This window comes from Panthera onca, chromosome B4 (assembly GCF_046562875.1).
Source record: "Panthera onca isolate mPanOnc1 chromosome B4, mPanOnc1 haplotype 2, whole genome shotgun sequence".
Taxonomy (NCBI): Eukaryota; Metazoa; Chordata; class Mammalia; order Carnivora; family Felidae; genus Panthera; species Panthera onca.
The window spans coordinates 79,483,039-79,494,089 of NC_138345.1; the positions used below are offsets into that span (position 1 = coordinate 79,483,039).

Sequence of the window (11,051 nt, forward strand, 5' to 3'; positions counted from 1 at the left end):
GCAGTGGTGGGCAGAAGTAAATGCTAGAGGGAAGAGACTGGAGGCAGAAGGCCAGTTAAAAGGTTACTGCAACAGACCAAGTGGGTGGCGAGGAGGCCCTGAGCCAGGATAGTAGCAGTGGCAACAGAGAGCCCATTAGTCAAAATGTTAAGCCACTGCTGTTCGTTTCTACTGACCCAGTCCTCCAAGATAACAGGCCATCCCCAGTGAAAATTATTAAAAAAGGAGTGCTAATTTGAATAAAGCTTTCCTGACACAGAGAATAAAGAACAAGTGAGCCCAGACTCATGGTGAACTTAGAACTGTCACCACCCTCCAGGCCTTACACTCTCACCAAGGCACTCAGCCAACTAAGAAGAACAAATATACACAGGAGACACAAGAAAAGATCTTATTAATACAGTATTTATTTGTCTTCCCTCTGTCAAACCCTGAGCCAACCATTTTCCCCAGGCTGCCTGGGGAGGTATAGGAAAAGGAACATACAGGGCAGACGTGACACGGGAAAAAGACCTATGGGAGGTGGAGACGGCTCCTTCACATGGCGAAGAGGATGAGAAAGGCCACCATCAGGCAAAATAGCCCCATGGCCTCCGAGAGGGCAAAGCCCAGAATGGCGTAGGAGAAGAGCTGCTGCTTCAGAGAGGGGTTCCTGGGAGAAGGGGAGGAGAAAAGACTGAATTTCTAGTCCACACAAAGAAAAAGATAAACATCAAAGGTGGGCTCGGGGAAAATTCATCTCCTCAAGCTCATCTTATGTAATGAGTCTCTCATGGTGGCACCATCAGGCCCCAATTCCTGCCGGATCCATCAAGGGCTCTATAGAGACTGAGTGATGGGAGTGGACAATCCAAAATTCTTTAACATGGCCCAGGTACAAACATAACCTCCTCTAGTGGATTACCCATAGCATAACTTAAGACCTCTGGGCCTGGACCTTTAACTATCCAGGGCTCAACCAGGATGGAACAGGTATCCAGAGTGGCAGAATCTATCAGAGCAGTGTTCTGAAACTTGAAGGAGCAGAACCCCAATAAAAAAATGTATAAAAGCCGAACTACAATGTTAAAAAAGTGGGGGATTTTAAAGGTTTGGTCTCCTCTTTATTCTTTAGATGGTCTTTGGGCATACTTCAGAACTCTATGGCCTGCTGAAACACAACCAGAAAAACCTTCTACAATGGGGTTTTTCTAGTGATGTTCCATAAAGCCAGGGGACACACTACCTTCTTTCACTTCAAACTAGTTAAAGATTTTGGGCTTTAAGAAATGCGGGGGGAAGGGGGGGGTGCCTGTGTGGCTCAATCGGTTGAGTGTCTTGACTCTTGATTTCGGTCATGACCTCACGGTTGGTGGGACTGAACCCTGAGTCCAGCTCTGTGCTGCTGGTGTGGAGCCCACATGGGATTCTCTCCCTCTCTGTCCCTCCTCTGCTTGTGTGTACACATACTCTCTCTCTCAAAATAAACTTAAAAAAAAAAAAAAAGCCTACAAATGGTCTGTGGGGTTTAGATTATGAGTCAAAATGGGATAAAGATAAGTCTTCCAACTTTGAAAGTCAATATATAATTTCTATTTCCCTTACTCTGTCACCTCTGGAAGGCTTGATGGATAAGGTAAAGCAATGCCAGGTTTTAACAGAACTGTGGACGCAGAAGCAGTCAGGCTTCTTGTTTCATATACATCCTAAAAAATAAACCTATTTCCTCAAAGGCATTAAAAGAACTTGCAGGTCTCTAGAGGATTAATTTAGTTCTAACAGTGAGTTGCCTGGGGTTGGTGGGGACTAAACAGTCCCAAGTGTCAGGAAGCTGTGGGGCTGGCTGCAAAGGCAGTTTTCCCAGGAGTGATGGGGGGCGGGGGGGGGGGGGGGGGGGTGTCGGGAATTCCCAGGGATGGGGAAAAACAGTAAAGAAACCACTATGCTGACTTCAGGCTCTAGATCAGTGGTAGCCAACTTTCTCCGTAAAGAGCTAGATAGTAAATGTTTTAGATGCTGTGGGTCACATACGGTCTCTTTTTCATGACCTTTTAAAAATGTTAAACCCATTCTTAGCTCAGCTATACAAAAAACAGGCGGTGGCTCGATATGGCCCTCCACCTCAGTTTGCTGACTCCTACTCTAAACCAAAGCTTTTCAATAGAATTTTCCAATATGGTAGCCACTAGTCACACGTGGCCACCTAGCCACATTATAAGTACACAAAATTTAAACTTTGTGTACTTTTAGTTAATTAAATTTTTTTAATTTATTTTTATGTAACGTCTGTGCCCAATATGGGGCTCGAACTCATGACCTGAGATGAAGAGTCACATGTCCTACTGACTGAGCCAGCCAGGTGCCCCTAGTTAACTAAAATTTGAACTCAAATAAGTTCATGTGGCTACTGTATAGGACATATAGCTCAAGATCCCCAGAAATTTCTGCCCAGACCTCTGGAAACATATCTGAGAGCCAATTGAGGGCCCAGCTTACCTGGCATAACCAATGATGAGGCTCCCAAACACAGTCCCAATTCCAGCCCCAGAACCAGCCACCCCAACTGTGGCAGCCCCAGCCCCAATGAACTTGGCTGCTGTGTCGATGTCCCTTGAAGCAGCGCTGGTTTGGAAACCGCGGCTAGGAATAAGTGAGGTCAGGGGACGTGGGGCTGCCCAGCTGCTGAGGCTCTGTGAAGAAGATGCAGGTAGAGGATAAAGATTTTAAGAAATCCCTTTTTTGCTTCAGAAAGTTTTGTACCATTTAAACCCTTTATGCTATCACATTCCATGGCTTCTCCCCCAAACAGAAAAACTTTTAACTCCCTGGAAAATCCCCTAACATGCTGCCAAGCAGAACTCTTTGATGCAAGAGGTAGACATCAAATACCTTCAAAATTCAGGTGTGCTCTAGAAGTATAAGACTGAAGACCTAGCCTGTTCTTGGTGCCCTGAAATCATCGTCTTCCTGGGACCAACTGCCACCAAATGAAGTCAGTAAACCAGGTCACATAATGGTAGTTATCAGCAGCACACATGGGCATGCACTGCCAGTGGCAAAAACTGGAACACTAGATCATATGTGGTATCAACTGTCCTCCACCCTCACCTAAAGCCAATGGCCTTGATCCTTCACTAACTTTAGTCTGTGATGATCGTCCTCAGCACTCCCCCTACTGGTGCTGCCAGGTAACCCTCTTCCCCCCTCACCCCCAACCACAGGCCCAATTTCCACCTTATAAGGTACCTCATCTGTCAGTGTCTCTGGTGGTTTTAGTGCCACTGCAGACAGTGATCGGCTCAACAGCTGAGAGGTGCTCCTGACCTAGGGGGAATGACACAAGGGCAAGAGGGTCAAGGATGGGTGTGGAGGAATTTCAGAACCACCCCAAGTTGTTTCGTGGATGCCCCATTCATTCTCTTTATCTTCGATCATTCTTTTACTTCCAGTAAATTTTAGACTCAAGAACCAAACCAGTTCTCTTGCTTCCTAGGCTTCTCCTTTGTTTTAAGGGAAGAAATGTACTTCCTTTCGGGCTATGAGGTATTACCCACTCTCACCATACCCTTTTACAGGCCTCTAGAACAGGAAGAAATCTAAGCCTCAGAAGCATTTGCTTCACTCAGTGAGAGAGAGATATTTTGGTAATGGCCAACCCATAAGAGGGAAGCCAATGATTAGAGGAGCATTTTTCCCTAGACACATCCTTCAGGAAAATAGGCACAAAGATCCACGTTCAAAATTCACCCCTTCTCGTAGCCTTTTCTGACTAACCCCAAACCAAAGCAGACAACACGGTAGTTAACAGCCAGGGTTTTAATCAGACAGATCTAGATTCTAATCTTAGCTTTACTTCAGCTGTGTGATCTTAGGACAAGTCACTTAAATCTTTCTAAGCCTGCTTTCTCTTCTACCAAATTGGAATGCTGTACCTCAGGGTTGATTTGAGGAATAAATGAGATTATATATACAAACTGGTAAACTCAGGTGCTCAATCAATGGTACCCCCCCCTAATAATAATATCACTCCTTTTCACTTACAGATGTATAAACCAATTGCCTCCACCATCTAATCTATAAATTCTTCCATGCTGTTGCTTGTTAAGTCAAAATATTCTTCCAACGTGTATTTCCGTGTGTTTCAACTTGCCACCCAAATTGAAGCTTCTGGAGGGAACTCCCAGGTATGACTCTGACACTCAGTGCAAGATCCTGAACACAGCGTGTACTCGGTCCAAGTTAGGCTACCTACTTCATGCTTACCATTCCTGGCAGGGTTCCAGTTTACAGGCACACAGAGTTTCAAGATAGGAATAACCTGACCTTACTCGAGATTCTCATTTACACTCTTCTAACATAGTTGGATGAAAAGAATTAACTGGCCTCCAAGGGATCTGAGACAGGGGTGCCTGGTAAGCATTCACTCTCTGCTGTCAGGCTAACGCAGCAAAGGACCTTCCCTCAACCTAGCTGTGAAGAGCAACGTGTGGCAAGGAAGAAACACGATGCCCCTCTTCAAAAACTTTCCCAGAAAAGGCAAGCACTCACCAAGAAGGGGGAGGAGACGAACTTTGCACAGGTATACATTTTCAGGGGATGAGGGGCTGTGGCAGGAGAGCTGGAATTACAAAAGTAGCGCTGTAAATATTGTCCTTGTTCATCAAAGGGTATCTTTTTTTTTTTTTTTAACATTTGTTTTTGAGAGACAGAGCATGAGCGGGGGAGGAACAGAGAGAAAGGGAGACACAGAATCCAGAACAGGCTCCAGGCTCCGAGCTGTCAGCACAGAGCCTGACGCAGGGCTCGAACCCATGAACTGTGAGATCGTGACCTGAGCCGAAGTCAGACGCTTAACTGACTATGCCACCCAGGCGCTCCAAAGGATATCCTTAATAGCAGAAAAGGTGCTCTGTTAAATTTACATGGCCCAAACAGGACAGTAAATGACCTCAAGTCATCAGCAGAGACGGAATTAAAACCCTGAAGTCAAGGGACACCTGGCTGGCTCAGTCAGTTAAGTGTCTGACTCTTAGGTCATAATCTCACGGTTCATGGGTTTGAGCCCTTGCATCAGGCTCTGCACTGACAGTGCAGAGCCCGCTTGAGAGTTTCTCTCTCTGCCCCAATATCCCCGCGTGCACAGGTGCACACACACTCTCTCAGAATAAATAAACTTAAAAAATAAAACCTTAAAGTCAAGATTTCCTCCACACAGCTTCCAAGATTTCCTTATAATCAAGTGACTCCCCCTAGTCTGAACAAGCAGCCACCCAGTCTCAGCTTTAAGATTTGTTATTCATTTCTATAGCTTCACGAGTTGTGGTCAGAGGAAGTTCCCGTGTCTTCTGCCTAAATTTCCCTTACTCTCTCTAAAAGGAACTCTTCTCAAGACTTCATTGTCTGGGACTAAAACTGCTGCCCTTTAAGGACTCTTGGGAGATAGCTGTTGGTGGCCAAGACCCTGGAAGGATCTCCAAAAATCTTTTTACTGAAATCCCTGGAAGTTATTGGACTCCTCAAAAGACTTCCATTTCCTACATTAATTAACAGGGCGAGGCAGACCCAGGAAGAATCCTGCCTTTACTCTAATTAGCCACGACTGTTAACGTATTCATTTGCACCATCACACTAAGAGGCATTCTATTTTGTATGCCTAAGACCTAAAACAGAGCTGACACCCTGTAGGTGCCTAAGTTAGTAGAAATTATCTGAGAGAGGGGCGCCTGGGTGGCGCAGTCGGTTAAGCGTCCGACTTCAGCCAGGTCACGATCTCGCGGTCCGTGAGTTCGAGCCCCGCGTCAGGCTCTGGGCTGATGGCTCGGAGCCTGGAGCCTGTTTCCGATTCTGTGTCTCCCTCTCTCTCTGCCCCTCCCCCGTTCATGCTCTGTCTCTCTCTGTCCCAAAAATAAATAAAAAACGTTGAAAAAAAAAAAAAAAAAAAAAAAAAAGAAATTATCTGAGAGAGGAGTGGTTAAAGACCTACAAAAAAGAATTTCTTCAAGGTCCATGTGAACTAGTTACCCGAAGGTAGGGATGGTATATGTATTAAAAAATGCATATTCAAAAAAAAATACATATTCGGGTGCCACTTTAGACCTTCATGGACAAACTCTCTGGTGATAAGGCCCAAGTATCCTATATTTCAAACAAGCTTCTCAAGTGATCCTTAGGTACACTGGGAGCACAGTCTTTTTTGTTTTTGTTTTGTAACATTTATTTATTTATTTATTTATTTATTAAAAAAATTTTTTTTTTAATGTTTATTTATTTTTGAGACAGAGAGACAGAGCATGAAAGGGGGAGGGTCAGAGAGAGGGAGACACAGAATCCGAAACAGGCTCCAGGCTCTGAGCTGTCAGCACAGAGCCCGACGCGGGGCTCGAACTCACGGACGGTGAGATCATGACCTGAGCCGAAGTCGGCCACTTAACCGACTGAGCCACCCAGGTGCCCCGACATTTATTTATTTTTGAGAGAGAGCACAAACAGGGGAGGGGCAGAGAGGGAGACACAGAATCCGAAGCAGGCTCCAGGCTCTGAGCTGTCAGCACAGAGCCCGACGTAGTACTCGAACCCATGAACCACGAGATCATGACCTGAGTCAAAGTCTGATGCTTAACTGACTGAGCCACTCAGGTACCCCAAGAGCACATTCTTAAAATCAGTCCTGAAATGATGGTGGTGGTAGATCCAGGACTTGAAATCTCACACTTAATACTTCTTAATATGCTACAGGTTGAAATACTCAGGATTACTTATACCTGTTAAAGGACACTTCCTTAAAGGAGTTGTACTCAATATTTTCCCAGGTCACACCTCTGAATCCAGAATCTTAGTCACTTTTGGATTAATCCATGCCTTCAACTCTTGTCCCCTGTCTTAAACTGCCCATAAGTTAACTCTAACCCAATTCTGCTGCAGACTGTAAAGGTTTTCTTGGGTCAAAATCTAAAATTTTCCTAATATTTTAAAAAAGAAGGGCTCCTGGGTGGCTCAGCCGTTTAAGTGTCTGACTCTTGATTTCGGCTCAGGTCATGAGCTCGCGGCTGGTGAGATCCAGGTCCACATCAGGCTCTGAGCTGACGGCATGGAGCCTGCTTGAGATTCTCTCTCCCTCTCTCTCAAAAAAATAAACATTAAAAAAAAAGAAAAGAAAAGAAAAGAAAAAGGAGGAGTAAAGCACCTGGCTGGCTCAGTCAATAGGGCATGTGATTCCTGAGTCCTGAGTTCAAGCCCCACGTGGGGCATAGAGCTTACTTAAAAAATAATAAACAAGTAGTTTTTTTCCCCAAGGCAATTAAATCTCAATATTATCATTCATAAAATATAGCTGGGGGGGGGGGGTTAAATCAAATAACGTGTAAACAGCTGAAAGTAGTGCTGACGTGTTACAAGTCCACAACAAAAGGTGGCAATTAAGGGAGCCTGCGCAAAGTACAGATGCCTCCACTGGCCACCTAACCAGGTAAGTCTGGACCTGTTAGCTTACAACACCTCGGACCACAGCCTCATCCAGAATCAGCGGGCCTACATCATCGTGAGTTTATTCCTTCGTGTAGATCAGCCGAATTAGGGGGCTGCTGACTTACCCATTCCCTTCCTTAAACCTTCTTTTCCTCTTGAGAGCAGGGCCAGGGGACTCTTGGTAGACCCTTGACAGGAAAGCTGGCCGGTGAAGACTATCCCAGGCTGCCCCACACGACTCTCTTGGGCCTGCTGCCTCTAATAGAAAACCTCGCTATTAGCCCACCACTTGTTTCCTCCAACTTCACTGGAGTGGAAGGAGGAGAAACTGGGAGACAGCCAATGGTTTCAAAGAAACCGGCCTCTTTCCTGCCATAGGTCTCCCCAGGGCACAGCCTGAACGGAGAGGGTGTTTTGGCTGTTTTCTTCTACCACGTTCACGTTTACTTTTAAAACAGACTACCTGCTCTCTCCATTACTCGTGGCATCTGAAGTCCTGGGGCCAAGTCTGGCAGTTGCTGGGTAAGAATGCAAAGAGTCAGAAAGCGAAGGGAAAGCAATAAAAAGGAGGAGAGAGCCGGAGGTTTGTGGCAACTCTGAACAGTCAAGAGGATGAGACAGAGCGTCTGCAAGGGTCGAGAGGAAAAGGTGAAAACGAGCCCTCTGGGATTGGACTTTCGCCGGCTCCAAGGCGGTCTTCCCTCCCGCCTCCCACGAGACATCCAAGATGGCGCCAGGCCCGCGCGGTTGGAGGTCACGGCACGCGGAAGGAGCAGCCCTAAGGCGAGGGAGTACCAGGCCCAAGGGAGGGCGTCAGGGCCAGGGTGGGAGCATGCAAGGTAAGGACCTCAAAGGACTCGTGCGCGGTGGGGTGTCCCGCGCGCGTGCGCGGCGCATCGCGGGCGCGAGGGCCCAAGGCCTTACCTGCTCCCAGAGCACAGAAGACAGAGAGGGGCGGGGGGAGGGCGGGAAGAGCGAAGGGAAGGCTCGGCGCAGGCGCGGCCTGAACCAACGAGTCGTTCTTCTAAGGATAGAAAAATCGCAGCGTTGAGGGTCGGCCCAGGCGCCACAGCGCCGCCTGCCAGCTTTGTGGCCGCATTCGGCCAGTCGCTCCACCTGGTGTTTGAGAGGAGAAACTGCAGGCGGAGCCGACCCTCTACAGAAATGAGGACAACTGCAGTGGAAACGGATCTGTAACGTGGCCGGAGGTTTGGTCGGCTCGGCGTTTGGGATCTTGGGACTCACGTCCCCGTACCCAGCATGTGCAGTCACATTGTCAGCCCCGCCCACACCAGAAATTCAGTGTTAAATCACAAACACCGGGTTTGGGGTTCAGTGCCCAAATGTGGCAGAAGGAAAATGAAGTCATGGGACTCCTGTCTTCTGTCGCCCAGGGACCCTGACTTTATGGATGGGAAACCCGTTCCGTGGGCGAATAGTCAGCAAAGTGCCCCAGCTGCCTGTGGCGGCCCCGCCTTTATTTTCCTCTCTGTCTTTCTTATTCTAGCCATCAGCCGTGAGGAAACCAGCGTCATCGAACCAGAAGATAGGGGCTAATGATGATTGTGACTCAGGCGTCCTGACACTAAGCCTTCTCTCCGGAGTCCTGAGACAGTCAAGGAATAGTAGGCACCAGGGACCTGTAGTGAGGCTGTGAGGTCACTGCAGGCATGCCCGGGCCTCTGCCCAGGCTCCATCCGTGGGAGTTAAGCAGTTCCCCATGAGGTGCTCTCATGGAAGCCTCTCTGCTTCTCCCTCGTGCCCTTTTGCTCTTCCTTTCCAAAATAAATTGGGGGGGGGGGGGGGGGAAGCTCCGGCCCTCATCCCTTCTTCTAGGCCTCTTGGTCTCGGGAGACAGTTTCTGAGCAGCCCCCTTGGAAGGAGGGCAGCAGGGCCTACCCACTTTTCCTCATGCCCAAACCCCAGCTACCCAGGCATCGCGCTTGAATGCAGCACGAGAAGGACGGGGAAAGCTCACCAAACCCCCATAAAAAATAAAAAATAAAAAGAGAGCCGCGGCTGTAAATAAAGCCAAATCCGCCACCCTCTGAGGGGCCGTTTGTCCTCCCCTCCTTGGCCCCGTCCTTCCCGCCGCCCCCTCCCGGCTCCCGGGCCCCGCGGCGCCCCGGCCCCGAGCTCCTCCATTTAATCGGATTTGGGAGAAGGGGAGGATAAATCACGGCAGCAGCTTTACGGTCCCGGAGGAGAGGCGAGCCGCAGCCAGGCACACCCCGGCCGGCGATAAAAACCGCCGCTGAAAGCCCACGGAGCAATTTCCCGGGACCCCGAGCGACGCCATTACAGGAATGTAATTTTGCCCGGATGAGGCCCCGAGTTTAATTATCCTCGCGGAGGAATTTCAATGCGGCCAATCCATCTTGCAGGCGGGCGGCAGAGGGATTTATATGGGCCCGTTATTTCACACCGATCCTCCATCTGCATTTTTATGGCCCTGAGCTCCTGAAAGGGAGGGGAAAGAGTGGGGAGAAATCGGAGACGCGGGCGAGGAGAGAAGGGTGGGGGACTTCCCGCCTTTCCTAAATCCACGATTCCAGCTCGGGCGAGGATTCTCCCTGGTTGCCCTGCGATCCCCCAATATCCCTTCCGTTCCAGTTGTTGACTCGGGGTGGAAAGGAGGTGGGGGTAGGTGAAGAATGGAGCTGGGGATCGTTGGGAGTCAATCAACAGGTATTTACCAAGTACCAATTGGTGCCAGGCACGGTGTCAGATGCTGCGAGCAGAGAGGGAAGCCGGGCCGGCCAGGATCTCCCCTGAAGTCCCCAGACACCCCCCGCCCCCCCTCGCCCCCCCCGCCCATCCTGAATTCCTTTCAGCTCTCAGCTTCACAGCCTCCCAGGCAAAAAGTCCTCCGTCCTCAGGAGCCGCCACCACCGAACGGTTGTTGCAGCTGTTTGTTGCGACAATTCAGACCCTTCTCGGATATCGCCGACAATCCCAAAGCGGGATTGGGACCAAGGGGCCCACGAGGAACCTAAACTGGCTCCTCCCGCAAGCTGTTAGAGCCTGCAATGTTTAATTTTCCCCTACCCTCGTTCAGTGGTGGGCTCTGGATTCACGCAAACCTGGGTTTCCAAGCCACTGCGATCTTGGGCAAGCTGTTTAACCCCTCTAAATCGATTTCCTCCTCTGCAGATTTGGAATAATAATAGTGCTTACCCCAGAGCAAATATTGGGATAATAGATGTGAAGCTTTTAGCAAGGTGCTTGGAACTCAGTAAGAGGTCAATACATGATAGTAATAATAATAATAGTTATTGTTATTATCATTAGAGTTGGGAGCATTGCAACTCAATTCTGCACTGCTCCCTGGAGACTCGATTGCAAGGTCCCTTCAATGATATCTCCTGAGACTCAACTTATCACTTACTGAACTTTTCCACCCTCATAAATCATGCAAAACAAGTTATTTGACAGGTAGGTGGATGGAGAGATCTGTGGGGAGGGCCAAGTATTCGGGAGGCTATTGCTACCAGGCCTGAAGTCAGAAATTCAATCAGTAGGGAAACAGACTATGTAAAAACGGTTGAGCTACGTGAGGGAAGAGTGAATTTGAAGACCACAAAAGAGAACGTCAGCGAAGGTCGAGG

General features: G+C 48.5%; 1 protein-coding gene across 3 annotated transcripts; it reads right to left on the reverse strand.

Annotated features, from left to right (window-relative positions):
- Positions 1–389: 389 nt before the first annotated feature.
- ATP5MC2 (ATP synthase membrane subunit c locus 2) lies at positions 390–10,276 on the reverse strand. 3 transcript variants are annotated; one of them, XM_078449820.1, is made up of 6 exons: positions 7,907–7,934; positions 7,569–7,701; positions 4,528–4,597; positions 3,226–3,303; positions 2,476–2,669; positions 390–652 (listed from the first exon to the last, which is right to left on the reverse strand). In XM_078449820.1, exons 1-6 carry the CDS (start codon positions 7,929–7,931, stop codon positions 538–540), a joined length of 615 nt encoding a protein of 204 aa, XP_078305946.1. In that variant the 5' UTR covers positions 7,932–7,934; the 3' UTR covers positions 390–537. The 3 variants fall into 3 exon arrangements, with proteins under 3 accessions (XP_078305946.1, XP_078305947.1, XP_078305948.1); XM_078449821.1 differs by lacking the exons at positions 7,569–7,701; positions 7,907–7,934 and adding an exon at positions 10,140–10,276; XM_078449822.1 differs by lacking the exons at positions 7,569–7,701; positions 7,907–7,934 and adding an exon at positions 8,368–8,451.
- Positions 10,277–11,051: the final 775 nt, after the last annotated feature.

Bases quoted from the DNA above. Each gene is read 5' to 3' on its own strand.
- ATP5MC2 (XM_078449820.1), bottom strand. From the start codon at position 7,931: ATGCCACGAGTAATGGAGAGAGCAG. The intron at 4,598-7,568 runs GTAAGTCAGCAG...TTGTAATTCCAG, and splicing joins AGGTTTAAGGAAGGGAATGG to CTCTCCTGCCACAGCCCCTC. The intron at 3,304-4,527 runs GTGAGTGCTTGC...CATTCCCCCTAG, and splicing joins TCGTCTCCTCCCCCTTCTTG to GTCAGGAGCACCTCTCAGCT.